Genomic DNA, 19455 nt, shown 5'->3' with positions numbered 1-19455 from the left:
ACTCTGTCTCTTTTTCTCTCTCTCTTTTTCTCTCTCACTGACTCAACTCTTCCCCCTCTCTCTCTCTCTCTCTCTCTCTCTCCATTAACAGAGGAATGCTGGGTACTCTATAAACACTACCACTGGGAGAGTGCCATCACACCTGGCTACAATGAAAGCCAGAGAGAGAAAGACAGAAAGAGAGAGAGAGAGAGAAGCAGTGCCAGAGAGAGAGAGAGAGATCAGGTGGGCTGGACTCACCCATGGTCAGTAAGGCCTGTGCCCGCACGGTGCCCAGCTCGTTAGATGCCTCACAGACGTATTCCCCAGCGTGAGCCGCAGTCATAGCCTGGATGTAAAGGCTGCTGCTCCCAGGGCGGGACATGGTGAGGTGGGCCGGGGCGTCTCCAGGGTGCGGGGCCTTCCCCCTCGGGGCCTGGAGCAGCAGGGAGGGGTGCGTGGCGATGGGACCGTCTGAGTTGTACCAGCGGATCACGGGGAGAGGCTGACCGCTGGCGTTACAGGACAGAGTGACCGGCTCACCCTCAGCGTACACGCCGCTCTCCGGGGGGGACAGGATTACAGGAAGTGAGGTCGCACCTACAATACACAGACATACATGTGTGTGTTAATAGCGGGGCTGGGTGATACACACTATGGGCTCTACTGTCTTTGCTATCGTAATGACAGGAAAAGTACACCTTGGCATTAATTAATTATTTTAATGAATCATGGGTGTTTTTTTGAAGTGTCGTTAAATAAACCAATCAGTGTGTCACTTGTAATTTCCCTTTAAGAGCCAGATGTGCTCTGACTCTGGCAGATTAGTATTTTAACGGCGCATCGTTTCTGTGCTTCTCAGCAGAGGAATCTGACCTGCTCGTTCACATTGTGAAGGTGTGCAAGCAGGTAATTTACAAGAACACCATTGTTATTTTATTTTGTGTTCTGTTTATTGTTGATGTAAAAAATTTAGTTTAAGCACTGCGGCATGTCCTTGTGCGTGTGTTTAACAAGCAGGGGTGTACGTGAGCTGAGAGCACTGGTGGAACCAAGATTGCAATGAATGTCTGATGGTTGACTGTTGTCAATGTTTAAATCAGTCAGTGGCGTAACTATATCAACAATAAAAAAGCATATAGATAGGTGTAATTTAATTATTATATTATATTATATTATATAATATTATTAACATAAACATAACATTGGCATAAAAAAGTTGATATTAGTTCTTGGACAATTTATTGTCTAAAAATAAAAAACATTATTGTGACAGGTCTCCTGAAGTGCAATTAAAAGGGCAGATTTTTTCAGCCAGTCCGTGTTTTTCTCTAACCAGTGCCTCCATTATCTCAAACTGACTCAAATCTACACTCTAGCATAAACAGCCGTGACTCTGAACCGACCTGCATTTTTATCAGAGCCGTATAAATCTCTCTCCTGCCTGCAGGCCAGGAAAAAAACACAGGCAGCCAACATTCAGAGACGAGCTCAGGCCATTTTTAACGTGAATCCTCTGTATCTCTGCCGTTATCAATCACGCTGAGGGATGCAGGGCAGCGCTGATAAATACACCCAGCGGAGAGCAGAGGAGTGTGTGTGTGTACACGTGTGTGTGTGTGTGCGTTTGAGCGTACGTTAATAAATATAAGGCGGGTTGTGTGTGATGTTGACAGCTGGGTGGTCTGCTTCTCGTCATAACCTCGCGTAGATACTCCTTACATTCCGCTGCTCCAGAGCTGATCCCCGACACTGCGCACAAAGCCCACTCTCACGCCCCCACCGCCCGCCAAAATACTCCTTCCCCTTCTCACCCCCCCGCCCAGCAAAATCCCGCCCACTCCCGTATCCCCAGCTCAGCGCCACCACAGCCAAGGTCTGTCCATGTACTGTATATATCACAGCCAAGACTGCTCTACTCCTAAAACCAATACTATAATACCCCTAACACCAATACTGCTCTACTCTTAAAACCAATACTGTCCTACCCCTAAATCCAAGATTGTTCAACTCCCAAAACCAAGACCCTTTAACTCCTAAACCCTAAACTGTCCAACTTTTACAGCCAAGACTGTTACATATTTTTAAACCAAGACTCTTCAACTCCTAAAACCAAGACTGCCGTACTAAAAACAAGACTCTTTAACTTCTAAGACCAAGACTGCCCTACTCCTAAAGCCAAGACTGTCCAACTCCCAAAATCAAGACTGCCCTACTCCTAAAACCAAAACCCCTATTCCTAAAACCAATACTATCATACCCTAAAACCAATACTATCATACTCCTAAAACCAAGACTCTTCAACTCCCAAACCCAAGACTGCTTTACTCGTAAAACCAAGACCCTTCAACTTCTAAAAACAAGACTGTCACACCCAAAGCAAACACTGTCCAACTCCCAAAATCAAGACTGGTCTATTCCTAAAACCAAGACCACTAATCCTAAAGCCAATACTGTCCAACTCCCAAATTCAAGACTGTCCAACTCACAAAACCAAGACTCTTTAACTCCTAAAACCAAGACTGCCCTACTCCCAAACCCTAGACTGCTTTACTCCTAAAACCAAGCACAACTTCTAAAAACAACACTGTCACACCCAAAGCCAACACTGTCCAACTCCCAAAATCAAGACTGCCCTACTTCTAAAAACAATGCTATCACACTCCTAAAACTAATACTGTCCTAATTTTAAATCCAAGACTGTTCAACTCCTAAACTAACTCCTGTCTAACTCCCAAAAATAAGATTGTCCCACTTTTTAACTAAGACTGTCCAACTTTCGAATCCAAGACTGTCCTAATCCTAAAACTGAGACTATCCAACTTAAATTGATGGAATTGATGAATTCTGTGTTATACCTCTAAAAACACAGCTTACCTGATTGGACAGTAAGTCTGGCAGCTGACTGCGCAGACCCAATCTCGTTATCCAGCAGGCACTGGTACACGCCCTGGTCCTGAGCGCTGACGGAGGAAATGCTGAGTGCGGAGTCTGAGATCTGAACGTGGGATGAGGGTAACACTGGGGAAGAGTTGAAGAGCCATGTGATTTTAGGGGGTGGGTTTCCCCGTGAGGCACAGGTGAATCTCACAGATGAGCCGGACGGTACGGACTGGTCGGATGGACCCTTGGATACACTGGCGGACACTGTGAGGAAATGAGAACAGATATCACATATACAGCGGCATGCAAAAGTTTGGGTACAACAAGCCTACCTGTCATCTGATAGGTAGATCTGACTGAAACGGAGAACTCACCGAGTACACTGAGGGTATAGCTGACACTGACCATCTCCCCATCCTCCCTCTGAACCGTACAGCTGTAGTTTCCTCCATCACCAGCCCGGACTTCACTCAGACGCAGGTTACTGTGCAACAACTGCATTCTGGGAGATAACTGCAGGTCCTGGCCTTCCTTCGTCCATCTGGCTACAGGAGCAGGACTTCCGGACACTACGCACTCTAGAACCAGCGACGTGTTCTGTTCCACCGTCAGGCTGACTGGGTTTACTGGATATATTATCCCCACAGGGGAAGAACCATCTGAATCTGTAGAGGGAGAAATTAAGGGGTTAACTAAATGTAAAATACTGTAAATACAAACTGTGGATGTCATTATTTATCCAGTGCTCATTTTGATGAACCGCTGCTTTTAATATGTCCTTTTCTTACCTTTTACTATGAGCTTAGTGCCATGGGCCTCTACTCGGGACTCTCGGGAAATGGGATTATATGCACCACACTTATACATGCCCTGATGCTCTGAGGAAACAGAGACTATCTGAAGGTTCCCAGAGGGAAGAATTAAATATTCACCTGAAAAAGAAAAAAAAAAAAACATAATGACGCAAAAACATGGTATATAATCTCTTTTACTATATTCTTCGTAAAAGCCAAAATTATAAAACCACTTTTTTCTGTCAGTATAAACTCAAACTCTTTAATATTTTATCAGTTTAACTTCATTTCATTTGTCACTACACATCCTGTAAGACAAAACAACAATGCAAAACAACTATACTGACCTGTCTTTAATTTATTAATACATAAAATTGAGCACATTGAGCAAATACAACATCAAATGTTCTGAGATTATACTGTCTGCTGTATTATTAAAAATGAGATAAATTATGCATATTATTGTGTGTACCTGTAGACTCTTCTATCCATTTGCCCCGTATTCTATACCGTGGTAAAGCAGGGGGGTTACTTTGAGGCAGCGGGCACTGAATAACAGCCGTGCCCCCTGCTTTTACTGCCAGCGTCCGCCGGTGAGTCTCCTCAAACTCTTCAATATCTATATTATACATACAGAGAAATAAATAAGTTAATAACAATATAAGTTCTGTAAACATCACAGCACAATATTTCACATACTGCAAATATATGTAAACTGAGATGTACACTGCAAAAAATTAAAACTTAGCAAGAGAAATGATCTAATTTCAGGGAATTTCAGGGCATTTTTCACTCTGATAAGATTTTTTTTTTGTCTTACATTATACATTACATTATAAACGCAAAATTATTTATCACAGAAAAAAAATTTGATTTAGTGTAAAGATTTAGTTTTTTTTTTTTTGCAGTGCACTCCAGCAATTAGCACTGGACCGGTACAGAAGTGCTCAGTCACTGGTGTGTTTGTAGTGGGCGTAGGGCGGCCGGGGGAGCGTGTGTATTCTGCTGCACAATAATAATACGCCGTTATCAGCACCGCCGATCCGTCTCCGGCCTGCGGCCGAGTGTTGCCACCTGATAGCGTTCGCTGCCGGCATAGGTCGCACTGCTGCACAGGAAGCCCCCAGGCTCATTAAGGATACTGTTGAAGAGGAGCGTGGAAACGTGCCAGACTTTAAAACCCCCTCAAAAAAAAAAAAAGGCAAAAACACTACCACTTCCTTCCCCTGCAGCACTCAGCCCAGAGCGGCCGGAGAGTCAGCAGATCGGGGGAAGAGGCTTCCTTCAGGCATTTTCCACCTTCCTCTCTGAAGCGTTCGAGTGCTGGTGCTGCTCTTTGAGCTCTGGTGAAAATATGTGAGCTGCGTTTGTATACGGCGACTGAGTAAACCACTGTGAATCTGTCTCACTGCTGCGGGAAAAAAGCCCAAAGTCTCCAAAATGGAAACTGTATAAGACAACAAAAAATATACTTCCTTCCGTCTTTGATGATAAAATGTTCACAAAATAAAAATATTTAATGGAGGAAACTTTCCCAAGTCAGAACTTTCTAGGGAAAAAACAGAGACTGTAAAAAAGATGGACGCCGTGTCTCCGTTCTCATTCATTCAATGAAAATGAAGCCAAAATCTTCCGCCATGGTGGCGATCCTGCCACCTGATTCTGCGCAGTAGAGACCAGAGGAGGGAGAAAGACTGTGGAGAGCAGCCTACTCATTTAAATAACCCTGCCCCCGAGGGCTGCCTCGCGGTCACAGACTGCAGAGCGGGGCGGGGCGGAGCGGAGCTGACGGTCTGTTATTGGTCCCGCCCATAACCAGCCCTTTTACCATAACCACACCTTTTTTGAATAGAGCTGAATAATGTTTTAAAAACCGAATTCTGTGGGGATATAAAAATTTGACAATATAAGCAGAGGTAACATTAGCTGCTGCATTTAAATAATGGAGGTAGAATTACAGTATATTAGAAAAAAACATGATTGAATGTTGTCTGTTTTGCCATTTAAACCTATGGGAATGGGTGGAGTTACACAGCTTTCTGCAGCCGAACAGCAGGGGGCGCCCGACCTGTGGTGGCTTCACTTTTAAGAGACGATGCTCTGTCCAGCTATACACAGTCTATGGGAAAAAAAATCTTATAATTGTATTATAACATTATGATGATTCAAATATGTGTGATAATACACTATATGTCCAAATGTTAGTGGACACCCCTTCTAAAGAGTGCACATGTACATATATAGCCTGCTTAGTCCCTGTAGAGAACTATTGCCAATAGAGTAGGACCCTTTGGGCACCGTGCCTAATGCTAGATGTGGGCTAGATGGATATAAAGCCCCCAGTACTGGAATGATGGATGGGATAAGTTGAGGTGGTAATTATCCAACATAATGATCTCACTAACACTTCTTTTCTCACTAAATACAATCAAATCCTCACAGCAATGTAAGTACACAATCTGAATGTAGGCAAAAAAAGTCTTCTCTGGACGGTAGAGACAGTTAAACTATTTTAATACCTGAATGAACACTGAATCAGCAGGTGTGTGGGGAAGTGTGTTACACAGTCTCACAGTCGTACCTGCTATAGTAACCCGTGCCTGGCGGCTGGTGACGGCGCCTGTTTCTGATTGGGCGACACACTGGTAGGATCCGGTGTGTTGGGGCTGGAGGGAGGACAGGGAGAGGGACCCAGGCTGGACCCGGATGCCGGGCAGGGTCCCGGGCTGCAGGGGCTGACCCTGGAACAGCCAGGTGAGGCTGGCGGAGGCGGGACGCGCCACACAGTGCAGGGTAACAGCTCCGCCATGTTTCTGTACCACAGATACCGGCTGCGTCCGGAATGACAGAGACAATACGACTACAGAAAGAGAGAGAGAGAGGACAGGTTTACATCAGAAATATTAATTCTTTACTCTGTGTGTCATTAAAAATATTATGTTGTGATGTTACAGCCATAAAGAAGCACTATGCTGTTTTTTTTCAACAACAATAACTCATTAAAGTTGACTGCTTTGTGTATAACTTCTGATGTGACAGTGGATCCATTACATAGTAAATTACACCAAGGTTACAATAAACGTACACAATGATAAAATAATACAATATAATCCGTTAAAACAGTTCTTCAGAGTTCAGTTGATGCGTGTGGTCATTAACATTTGGGTGGCATTGTGGTTAGCATGTTCACCTCCCAGCACTGAGGTCTTGGGTTCAAGTCCCTGTCTGGGTGGAGTTTTCATGTTCTCTCCATGTCTGTGTGGGTTTCCTCCCACGGTCATTTACATAATGTTGGTGTGCTAGGTTAGTGCTTACGGAACTTCAAGAGACTCTAGAAACTAGTACTAGTCAACATGAAACAATCTCTCCAAATGAGAGAGAGAGAGATATCCACTCTCTTTCCAACAAACTCTGAGAGAGACAAAATAAATCAGCTATTTAAAATATCCTCCCAGCTCTTTTGTCTGTCTCTGTGTCCTTGGGTTGTAGAGCTGAGGAAATGTAGATTGTGTGGAGAGAGGTCTGATAGTGGCTGCAGATGGATGAGATGTTCCGTTTCTAAAGTTGTTTTTATGTGTTGTGTTAGTACATAAACTATATTGCCAAAATATTCTCTCACCATTAAAATGATTAAACTCAGGTTCCAATCACTACCAAGGCTACAGGTGTTTAAAACCAAGCACCAAGCACCATGCTGCAGACTGCTTCTACTAACATTAATTAAATAATGGGTCTCTCTCGGGAGCTCAGTGAACTTCATTGTGATACTGTGAAAGGATGCAGCACCTGTGCAACAAGTCCAGTCATAACTTTTGGCAATATAGTGTATTTACATACATTTCCAAAGGCGCTTATTAGCAGTTATGTACTGTAATAACCTGTCTGATCTTTTTGTCCTGAGATACATCTTCCCACTCTTAGAGAATCTGCTGTCTGTAGTTGGCTGAGTGGGTTCATTCATACAGTGTGTGTATTTATCTGTGCAGAAATAGACGATTTGTATGTTTGTGTGATGGGTATATATAGAAGAGCCTCTTTTAATGTGTGTGTGTGTGTGTGTGTTTCTGTGTACTCACTGGGGCAGTTGAAGAGCAGGGCATGGTACACACACAGCAGAGTAGACAGAACCTTCAGGCCTCTCAGGCCGCTGTCGTCCATGATGCTGCTTCACCTCCGACCTCTAACCAGGAGTCTCGCTCACTCGCCAAGCCTGCAAAACAATATAAAATAAACATTTAAATAAACCACATCCTGTCAAATGCATAAATCATCATACAACAAATTACTACATCAGCAGCAGTTCATAATCAACAGTAGGCCTGGACATCTCTGGACAATTGTACCTTCAAACTTCTGAAAAAGTGTTATAATGTGCCCTGTAATGAACCTCAGTGTAAATGATGTATATGCCAAAAAATATCATATAATCTCTTTTTAAACATTATTCTGTTTATTAATTATTACATCGAAAACTTTACATACGAAAATCAGGTCCGTACATTATTCTCAGTTTTCTGTCCATGTGTGTAATGTCCATGTCCACAGGAAATGTTAAATGTGGTTTAGGTAGGGACGAAGCACATTTAGCACCTGCAACATTAGTTTCTCTGTTTACATATGGGCTCAACTGGACACTATTCAGATTTAGTACTCTAGGTTCTATGTGATGTCTGGTATAGCTGAACCCACCCAAAAGACTACACCAACCCCAACAGTCTGGACTAACCCTGACAGCGTTGACTAACCCTGACAGCCTAGACTAACCCCAACAGTCTGAATTAACCCTCACAGGCTGGACTAACACTGATAGCCTGGACTAATCTCGACAGCCTGGACTAACCCTGGCAGTCTGAACTAACCACAACAGCCTGGACGAACCCCAACAGCTTGGACTAACCCCAACAGTCTAGACTAACCCCAACAGCCTGGACTTACTCTGACAGTCTGGTCCAACCCTGACAGCCTGAACTAACTCTGACAACATGGACCAACCCAAACAGCAGCTCTGACAGTCTAGACTAACTCCAGACAGTCAGGACCAACTCCAGACAGCCTGGACTAACTCTGACAATCTGGACCAACTCTGACAACCTGGACCAACTCTGACAACCTGGACCAACTCTGACAGCCTGAACCAAATCCAAACAGGCTGGACCAACTCTAGAGAGGCTGTACTAAATCTGGCTGCATGGACCAACACCAACAACTTAGACAAAGCTTAGATCAACCCTGACAGCCTGAATCAACTCTGACAGTCTGGACCAACTCTGCCAGCCTGGACTAACCCTGACAGTCTGGACCATCTCCCAAACATTAAACCAAGCCTGGACTAACTCCAAAAGCTTAGACCAAGCCTGGATCAATTCCAACAGCCTGGACCAACTCTGATTGCCTGGACCAACTCTGACAGCCTGAACCAAATCCAAACAGGCTGGACCAACTCTAGAGAGGCTGTACTAAATCTGGCTGCATGGACCAACACCAACAACTTAGACAAAGCTTAGATCAACCCTGACAGCCTGAATCAACTCTGACAGTCTGGACCAACTCTGCCAGCCTGGACTAACCCTGACAGTCTGGACCATCTCCCAAACATTAAACCAAGCCTGGACTAACTCCAAAAGCTTAGACCAAGCCTGGATCAATTCCAACAGCCTGGACCAACTCTGATTGCCTGGACCATCCCTATTAGCCCAGACCAACCCATAAAACCTGGACCAAACCAAAGAGCCCGAACCAACTATGACAGCCTGGACCAACTCCAACAGCGTGTACCAATCAATCAACAGCTTGAACCATCCATGACAGCCTGGACCAACTCCTACAGCTTGAGCCAACACCTTCAGCCTGGCTCAACTCAGATAGCTCAGACCTGGCCCAGAGTTTACAGAGATAGCAAAATCTAAAGCTCCGGTCCTTAATCCCCAACCATGCTCGCAATAATCTGCACGACACATCCTCTTATACACTCCTTGATCTCAGTCCGGCCCTCCCCCGACCCGAAACCTCGCCCCGCTGACCCCCACCCAGATTCCCACTGTGAGAGTCTCCACATCATCCACACACTGGAATTCCCACTAACCGCTTAGCTCCACCCCCAGCACTCAGCCCCACCCCCCAAATCAATTGGCAACATTCTCATTCTGGTTCTATTTCTCTTCATCTCCCTTTCTATCTCTCCCTCTTTTTCTTTTTCTAGCTTTCTCCTTTTCTCATTTTTTCTCTTTTTTCAGTCACTCTATCTCTCTCTTTATCTCTATCACTTTCACTCTCTCTCTCGCTCTACCCTGCTGTACACTCTTAATATCACTCTCGTCTCACACTGTGTCGCTTCCTCACAGGTTCACTGTAGCCTGAAGAGCTGCCACGGGGCGCTCACAGACACACACACACACACTTAGAAAGCTGAGAGAGTGAGAGAACCCAAACGGAGATGGAAGAAAAGAAGTGGAAGGAACGTAATTAGGAGCATTCCTCTTTCCTTTTGAGCCCTCCCCCTCCCCTCCACACCCCTCGGGCACTGCCCCTCTCCGGGCCGGGTAATCCGCGGGCCCTTTGATCACTGGCTCCTGGTTTGTAACCGTGGCCCGAGGAGGACAATAGCCCTCCAGCTGCGATATTCACGCTGTGGATCCCATGGAGCTTCTGGGCTGACCCACATCGGGCCAACACCGGGCCGCTCGGCTGCCACAAATTAAAGAGGTGACGTCTAGGTGGGACCACTAGAGCTGAACTGAGGAGGTCCAGGAGGAGGTGAAGGATATGAGCAACTTGACCTGGCTGGGAGGAACAGTCTGTAAATTATGCTAAAAACAGTCTTACAATGCTAGTGATAGGGGAATAGCGTTGATCATGCAAAGAACCATTAACAAGCTCAAAGTAGATCCACACAATCCTTGGCAAATGATGCAAGGATGACAGAATATAAGGACGCTAAGTTCTGTTCCGTTTCTCTCTCCTACCTACTCAGTCTGCTTGTAAGTACATTTTTTGTGACTTAATTTCAAGATGACAAGAGATCTCAAGGTGCCCTTGTGTATAAACAGTCTTTTTGTCATTTTGTTTTTGTCCTGTTAGTCCTGTTGAGTAAAGGAATCATTTTTTACATATAATCAACTTCACTGTGTAGGTTTCCCCACTGATTACACACACGCACACAACACACATGTTGTGTCTGAAGGAGGAAACACAGGAAATAATAAACTCTCTCAGCTTCTTGCTAATGCCCCCTCTCACCCACGGGGTCAAAGATCAGTGGAGAGCAGAGAGTCAGCGGGTGTCTGTTGGCCCTGGTCCAGCCCCACAGGGTCACCCCTCCCAAAACCAGGGTGAGAGAGAGACAGCACATTTACTGCCCACATCCACAACTCACAGTGAGCAGAACGGACAGACAGACAGATGGGTGGACGGACAGACGGGCATACTGGAGAGAAGCATAAGCAAAATGACAATATGCTGCTGTATTTGATTGCATTCAGACACAGCAGTGTTGTTAGTGAGGTCAGAATAAATTTCTTTGGGATCAATAAAGTATCTATCTATCCATCCATCCATCCATCCATCTATCCATTCCTCCATCTACTTCTCCATCCATCTAGGATGTTGGATGACAACCACCCAATCTCATCCATAGCTCAATGGCCTTTGTGCCCCTCTAGCAATGCCTTCATAGTGGTCGGTTAGTCATCGATTATTTCTGCAATGTCCTCTGTCTCTGTTCCCTGGGGGTTTTCTGAGGTTTGAACAGAAAACTTTTACTTAAGCTCTATCCGGACGGGAATAGTATCTCAGGGGGACGTCTGAGGACCAGTGAGTTTTTTGGCTTTCTCGGTCACGGGACACTGCGTTCAGTAGCTCCTCCATTTCCACTCACTGTTGTGTTTATTTGGATCTCTGTGGAAACACGCACCCAAAGTGTAATTACAGTGCATAGCAGTGGACAAATAGCTATTTTATTAAACTTGAGGAGACGAAACTCAGAGATGTGCGTCCCGACGAGACTAAAATTACCGGAGGACCACAGAGTTTAGCAAAAAACTGTAGGTAATTCAGCCTAAAATTTTCTTAGAGGACAGCTGCGAAAAACACAAACATGGTTGTTCTGGACGGGAATAAAATCACAGAGGACCCTCCATAAAAGAGAAAATTAACCCAGGACCCCATGAGAAAATAATCCTGTCCAAAATTTCAGTTATTACATTAAAATATTAGTCAACACTAAAATTTCTAATTGACATTTTTTTATATTCAACATTGCTGATTATATAAACTAATCATTGCAGCCCTGGATACAATAAGGAAATATATCACGATGCAACATAATATCTTATGTTTAATTGGTCTAAATCGTCTGTTTCCACGTCTGTTTGTATAAAATATCTTGATATGCATGGTATCGTGTTTGAGGAAATGTTACATCATGATACAGTTTCCTGAAAGATCACGATTCACTTTAACTTCTGTACCATCCACTATCTCCACATCTCACCACCTCAGTGCCCCAGCTGTCCTATAAACTTTATAGAGAACACACTAAGATACACAGCACCAACTGTAACCAATACACCGGTGTGTGTGTGTGCTGCACTGTCCTGTGATTCTGAGGGTAGCGTTTCTGTTTCACCGCGAGTCCCGACACGTCCTCCGCAGTGCCCGTATGCCATCAGTGGAAACTATCTCCACCTCACTGCCAGAATAATCATATATAATTACAATAATAACAACGGGAGCGCATTAACACCGACAGCTCGCGCTGGGCAGCCCGGCACACTGCTGCGGGTGCTGTAACCCCCAGCTCTGGTGTCGCCTGGGCACCCGTGGGAGCTGTCTGGGGCCGGGTGTGAAGGCGGCACCTCCGCACGGCGGGTTTATCTGTGCCGGGGATCTGCCGAGACGAGGAAACACACAGCATCATTCCTGCTCTTATCTTCTCGCCTTTCTACTGACATCCGCCTGCAGGCAAGCGGGATCAGGGCAACCCGACGCTGCCAACCATATCTACTGCCCCTCATCAAAAAGAGAGGGAGAAAAGGAGAGAGAGACAGAGAGAGAGAGAGGAGCTGGATGCTGGTAGGTGAGACAGTGAGCGGCAGCACAGAGGCCTGAAGTCTGTAGCCTGAACTGAGGCGCCAATAGAACAGAGAGAAAGAGACAGAAAGGTAGAGAGAGAGGTAGAGAAAGAGAGAGAGAGTTGCAGGGTGCTGATACATGTCCAATCTGAGAGATGGGAAGTCCCTGTTGTCTGATGGGGATCTCTTCACTACACAGCAACATCTATCAAGACTATTGCAGGAGTTACAGATATTTAATCAACTACAGTAAAATCAAACTGACACCAATATTAGTAAGATATAAATAAGAGGTATAGATTTTAGCCCATTCATTTTTCTCCCCAATTCTTGCTATGCTGATTTCCCCACCTACTCAGCTGTAATGCCCCCAATGTCAGGACTAGCCCATGCCTCCTCCGACATATGTGAAGTTAGCCACGTCCTCTTTTCGAACTGCAGTGGCTGTAGGATTACAGAGTAGCCAGCACACTTACTGAAGCTCAGTGATTACCTGTTCAGCAGAAAAAAATAGCCAACTTGCCCATTTTCATGCAGGTAGGCACAACGGGAAACCTTGATATAAACATAAATAAAGGAAATAAATACAATTGTTGTTTTGAAACAAAATTCCGGAACATTCAGGTTAGAATAGGGAATATCAAGGTCAGCATAAATTATCCATATGTCCATATGTTGTACAATAATGATAAGTCGATAATGCAATTATTGTGACTACTCTTAACTTTAACTTCATTTTGTCATATTATAAAAAAAAAAAAACAGGCCCAGTGTAAACACACTCTGATCACACACAGTCAGACAGCATGGAGCTGATTGATTGATTGATTGATTGATTGATGATCAAAGAAGGCAGACTTGGATTTGTTAAAGACATCTGATGACATGCGAAGAAGGCGGAGTCATGTACGTCCTGAAAAGCTGTAGACTGAGATTAGCCAATGAACAATCGAGGCATGTTTGTGTCAACGCGCACATCAGCCCTCACACCTGCACCCTTTGTCTGCAGTTCTGGAAACTTGGCCACGCCCCTAAGGTGCAGCTGTGTCCACAGCAGTTAAGGACCTTAACAAAATACACCTAAACCATTTAGCGATCAGCGCCATTGATTAGCCCGTTACAATAACATTTTTTTTTTCTGTTTGAAATATATATACTGAATTGTCCCAAAAATAACTGCAATAAACTATATTATTGTAATTTTATGAACATTTTATGTCCATATATTTTATAATAACTCGATATTGTAATTTTGATGGCAGGCCTGTGTGTAAGATTTACAGTTAGGAGGTGAAACAAGGTACATTTCCAGCACATTCTAAACAATTAAAAGAGACTAAATGTTCTTTTAGATTTAGTGTGTAGAATTTATAGCACTGTAACAAACACAGAATTAACATTTCTTTAACTTTTGAACTTTTGAGTTAAATAATCATCTAAAACCTGCATTACATTCAAAGAGAAATACGGTAGGATCTTAATATAATGACTGATTTTATAATCCAATTGAAAGATATGCCCCAAAACACTGCTGCCAGCATTGGTACAGTACAGATACAGTGCCAGGGCATTCCCAGGGCAGTGCCAGTGGGTAACAACATACCATCTCTCAGTGTGGGAAGCAGGAAAGCTGTAATCCGGAGCCACTGAGTGCCCATAACAGTGTATTACTCATCAGGTAAATTGCTGTTTTGCTGGTTATGTTTCAGGCTGGAGGACAGTTCAGGGAACTGATCTGTGGTCAGATATTTAGGATAAAAACTCTGAGCTTGCGGGTCTAACCCACTGGAACGGACAGATCTCTGACCTGTTGAGAGTAAAACTGATGAAAAATCCTTCAGTAATCAGACGTCGCTCCGTCTCCTTCCTCTCACTCTGTTTTTATAATGCTGGGTAAATGAGTATTCATGAATACAGTAAATCTCAGAACAGCAGATCAGAGGAGGATAATGCAGGAAATGATGGTGCAATAATATGTCCAGCACATAAATGGACAAAGCTGTGGACATAAACACACAAACACAGCTGTACCCTACATTCTAAGCTCATATTCCTATATAACCAAAAAATCAATTAATTGTATTTTAAACTAATATTAAGATGATAAACCTTTTTAATTATTTATTTAATCCCTTAAAAACAGGCATTGGCTAATATATGGGCTACAAATGCAGGTGATACAAAACCTTTGAGGGCTTTGGAGACTACAGATCACTCGGAGGTCACTGCCTGTTCCCTCTCTAATGCAATTAATAACTTCAGATTAGTAACAGGAAGCAACCTAAATTTGCCATGTTTTAAACTAGGCGTAAGCGTAACACAACGAAGGGCGTGCAGAACATGATTTTTTAAAAACTTTATGTTTTATGATTTTTATTCATTTTATTCATTATATTTGGCAGTTGCAGATTTTTTTATTTTTTGTCAATTACAATTAGAACTTTCTGTAATGTTTCTTATCAAACATTAAACTTTTTTATGTAATGCAAATGTAAATAGAAATCCTCAAAATATAGGCGTGTAATATTGGGCATTAAACTAACACAAAAAAATGCCGGCCTGTTAAAGGGTTCAATTAATCCTATTAATAATAAAAATCTTTAATTGTATTAATATTTTCTACACTGTTCACATAATGTCCTCTTAAATATATACTCCCACCCAGTCCAGTCTGCAACATAAAGCAAACATGAAGGAGAACTCAAACATCAAACCAACTGAGCACCCTGTACCAATATATATATATATATATATATATATATATATATATATATATATATATATATATATCTTTTTGTTCATTTCTAAGTCCTCTACATAGTTCTGTAAAGGTGATTTCATGGCTTTTAATAACATTTCTGATGTGGAATATAAAAATACTATAAATAATACTTTTATATACATATTTGGTTCATTTAATTTAATACTTTTTCAAATAGATTAGGTACATTTCTGATAAATATATATAAAACAAGTACTTTAGAAATGACCTTAGACTACTTTTGAAATGTCATTATATGGTAGTGTGTAGTATCATGTATAAAACTATAAACTTTATGCACTACAAAGTATCCCAAGACAGGAATGAGAAGTAAATTAGTATTTGACTGTCAAATACTTAATGTCTAGTAGTAATTTTAATACATTTCTAATACACAGAGTTGGTTTACAGGACAGAGATTAAGCCTAGTCGTAGTCTATCTAAATCTACTTCAAATAGTTCCACAGCAGCACAATTAAGTGCTCTAAACACTAAGAAGTTTTTTTACCTTTTTGTACAGTAAAATATCATAAGTACATAGTAATAAACAGATTTTGCATTTTCAGAGTCTTTAAGTTCACTGCTCATTAGTATGGCTACAGGCACACAGGCTACAGTATTTTTCTTCAGATTAGTGTTTTTAGCACAGTGTCCTGAGGCCAGGCTGAAGCATGCTTAGCACCTTCAACACCACAAGCTAATGACAACAGAGTTCCTGAACTCCTCACACAGATACCTGTCCCCCTCAGAGTGAGAGGAGCATTTGTGGAGGAGTGAAGGGTCCTGGCAGGGCGACACCCGGCAAAATAAACATTCCTACAGGCCCCCGTGGGCGGGTGGGGGTTGACGCCACCTGCACCCCTCCAGAAAAGCAGGGCGAGAAGAAAGAGGCGCCCCTCGCCACAGGAAGTGCTTCAACAGCCATCTGCCCCATGCCCAGATCCCTGTCATATTGGGTAAACATGGACAAAAGCAGCGGCAGCGAGCATCAAAGACCCCGCGGGGCAGGGCATGACAGGGACCAGGGGCGAGCGAGACTGACTGACAGAAAGAGAGAGAGAGAGACAGACAGAAAGAGGGAGAGGGTGGGGGTGTGTGAGAGAGAAAGAGAGACACAGGGGTTGAAAGAGAACCTAAATTAGTTTTTCAGGTAGTAATAAACTTTCACTGTGACTGAGATAAAGCAAGCTAGAGCGAGGTAAATGTGAGATACAGCAAGAGAGTGATTCTAAGTCTCGCACTACATCACTCTGCCTCGCTCTACCTCCATTCTTTTGCATCACCTGAGCCCAGTCTGCACCGTGAAGAGCTCCCTCTGTTGCTGCATGCAGGTAATGCAGTTTACATTAGCTTGTATTCTCAGCATTGCTGCAGCTCTTTCTATGTGTTCATCGTGAAAACTAATATTGTGATAACGATAAACATATGATTCATCGTACAGCCCTGAAGTAAAACAAAAAAACAAAAAACAAAGAGAAGCTGGGAGAAATTCGAGTCAGCGAGCGCCTCTGTAATGGTCTGATCTGACCCGAGTGCTGAAGCTGACTTTTATGCTATACCCCGAACCTGTCCACACTTGCCCTCCGAGCTGCTGACAGAGGAGCTCCTGCACTCAGACACATTCCTCAGTGAGAGAGAGAGAGAGGGAGAAAAGGCTAAACAAGAAAGGAAAAACCAAAAGGTCAATAGAAAGACTACCCCTGATATCTCAAACAGACAAAAACAAGCACACAACGCAGGAGACCTAGACTGAGAATTACGACTCGGAAGTTCATTGAAAACAACATTTACAACCTTCAAATCCAATGTCAGAATCCTCCCCATATCAGTTATTCCATTTATCATAACTAAGGTAAAATGTTCTAACCCTGATATTTTGTTTTGCATTAGTGTATCAATATTCTAAAACACAGTATTAGGGCAGCAACAGTGGGGAGCATTCCCACTCTCAGTGTGGGAAGCAGGAAAGCTGTAATCCGGGACTGTGGTGTGCCCATAACAGCGCATTATTCATCAGGTTAAATTGCTGTTTTGCTCGCTACAAAGAAAAACGCTGTGTCCATGTCTGTCGTTCATTAAAATAATTGTTCGCAAAAAAAAGAGTAACTGGTAAGAGAGTAAAAGGTTTAATAATCAGGTAACCCTGATGTTGATTGGAGGTCATCCCTTCCAGCACTACTGAGAATTTACTAAGAAGAAAGTAAAAAGAGGACAGGAAAGTAGTGAGCAGTTGAAGGGGATGGGAAGGGGGGCCTGGTGCAATAGAAAAAAGAGGGGATTCATCGGGAGGTGAATAGTTGCCAAACCTCAGCTCATTTCACCGCTAATGCCTGACAGAGACAAACCGATACTGTGTGAACCTCGCTTGTAATCCTCAGAGCCTGCTGACGCTACAACTTAGTGACTTAATGCGTAATCAGACAGTGAGAGAGAGAGAGAGTGAGAGAGAGAGTGGATGGGTGAGAGAGGGACCAGGGGACAGACAGTGGGGTCCTGCACCACCGCCGGACTGAATGGGTCTGTAATTGGCTACTATTGGTTGAAGTTTGAGGAATGAACACCGCCCTAGGCCATGCAGAGGAGACTAATGAATGGAAATGCTGGGCCTCTACTGAGCAGCCCCAGTCTGATTAAAGAGTGGAGGGAGACTTTATTAAAAAACAAGAGAGACAGAGAGAGAGAGAGAGAGAGAGAGAGAGAGAGATAGAGAGAGAGAAACAGAAACAGAAACAGAGAGAGAGAGAGAGAGAGAGAGACATATGTCTCAAATCCAGAGAGATAGAAGGAGGAGTGTCAGGCCCAGGGAGTGGGAGCACAGAGGATCCCGTCTTTGTTTTAATGGGAATGAAAGAGGAAATCAGACTGGAGGAGTTAGCCGCTGCGCAACCAGATTGGAATGACAGTCGTCCTATTCAAATGGCCCAGAGAGGGTAGCCTGCAACCATTCTCCATAAGCACTGTGTTTGTGTTTTGGATCAAAGCCCTAGGGTCAGGGGCTTGGGATCTGATACCGCTTTCAGGGCTTTCTGTTTACTCTTGAGGTAAAAATGTAGGTTTTCTGCTAAGAGGAATGTGCATTATTTGAGAGGTGAAGGTGACTTCTTGCGAGTTGATGAGAGTTGGGCAATGTGGCCCAAAGTTTGCAAAGAAGGTGATTGTAGACCAATGCCAAAGTGGACGAAGTGGACAAAGTAGACAAAGTGAAATGAGTGGGGGTGGTCTTTAGAATAGACAAAATGAGAATCCTGGAGGCCCCTGGACTCAAACACATTTAACAAAGTCCTGTTTACCAAGGACACACACACTGCCTCCCCAACTAAGAAGATTCCCAGCCCTGACCCATCCGCCCCCGCCTTCCTTCCCCAAGTGCCAGGCCCCAGACCTGGGAGACGGCACTAATTCCCGCCCCGGGCTGCTTGGCCTCGGACACAAACACTCGGTGGGGATCGCCTGGTGAGCCGAGCTGGAAGGGAGGGGCTGAGCCTCGGTACAGTACAGAGGAACGCTCTTAATTGGAGTTTGTTCTGTGGCGTCTTATTTGCCTGGGAAAGGGGGGTTGGGGTTGGGGGGGTGCTGAGAGAGAGAGAGAGAAAGTGAGAGAGTGAGAAAATGAGAGAGTAAGAGACGGGGGTGGAGAGGTAAGTGAGTTGTTTCCCAAGGTTTTCAACAACAGGGATTAAGAGCAGAGCCAAAACTCAATAGGGACGTCTCGGACACTGGAAATGGATCTTGGGGCGCTGCCTCTGCACAAGGCTGCAGCCGGGCCTGCCGCAAGGCATGCAGGGAAAAGGAACTACGCCCACTGCATTGTTGGGAACCGTCGAGCTGCCCTTCCAGCCGAGTTCACAGCTCCACCGGAGCCCTGGAGGGACGACGGGCACGGAGGGGAGGTAATTTGGATGGAGAGCAGGAATGCAGGAGAGACAGAGATTGTGCAAGCCTCAGAGGGGGTGCCACTGAGAGACCGGAC

The 19455-nt window shown here is 44.0% G+C and overlaps 1 protein-coding gene across 1 annotated transcript in view; it reads right to left on the bottom strand.

Moving 5' to 3' along the window:
- The window catches only part of cdon (cell adhesion associated, oncogene regulated), a 55115-nt gene that overhangs the window by 21090 nt on the left and 14570 nt on the right, over positions 1-19455 (bottom strand). The window contains exons 2-8 of the mRNA XM_049483675.1: positions 7733-7866; positions 6238-6516; positions 4129-4275; positions 3651-3794; positions 3237-3527; positions 2857-3126; positions 241-579 (exon numbers count right to left, since the gene is read on the bottom strand). Of these exons, the coding sequence (XP_049339632.1) occupies positions 241-579; positions 2857-3126; positions 3237-3527; positions 3651-3794; positions 4129-4275; positions 6238-6516; positions 7733-7814 (1552 nt within the window). The 5' untranslated portion in view covers positions 7815-7866. The remainder of the gene's footprint in view (positions 1-240; positions 580-2856; positions 3127-3236; positions 3528-3650; positions 3795-4128; positions 4276-6237; positions 6517-7732; positions 7867-19455) is intronic.

This window comes from Astyanax mexicanus, chromosome 9 (genome assembly GCF_023375975.1).
Source record: "Astyanax mexicanus isolate ESR-SI-001 chromosome 9, AstMex3_surface, whole genome shotgun sequence".
Lineage (NCBI taxonomy): Eukaryota > Metazoa > Chordata > Actinopteri > Characiformes > Acestrorhamphidae > Astyanax > Astyanax mexicanus.
The sequence above is the reverse complement of the archived record's forward strand: the minus strand, read 5'-3'. Positions and strand labels throughout refer to the sequence as shown.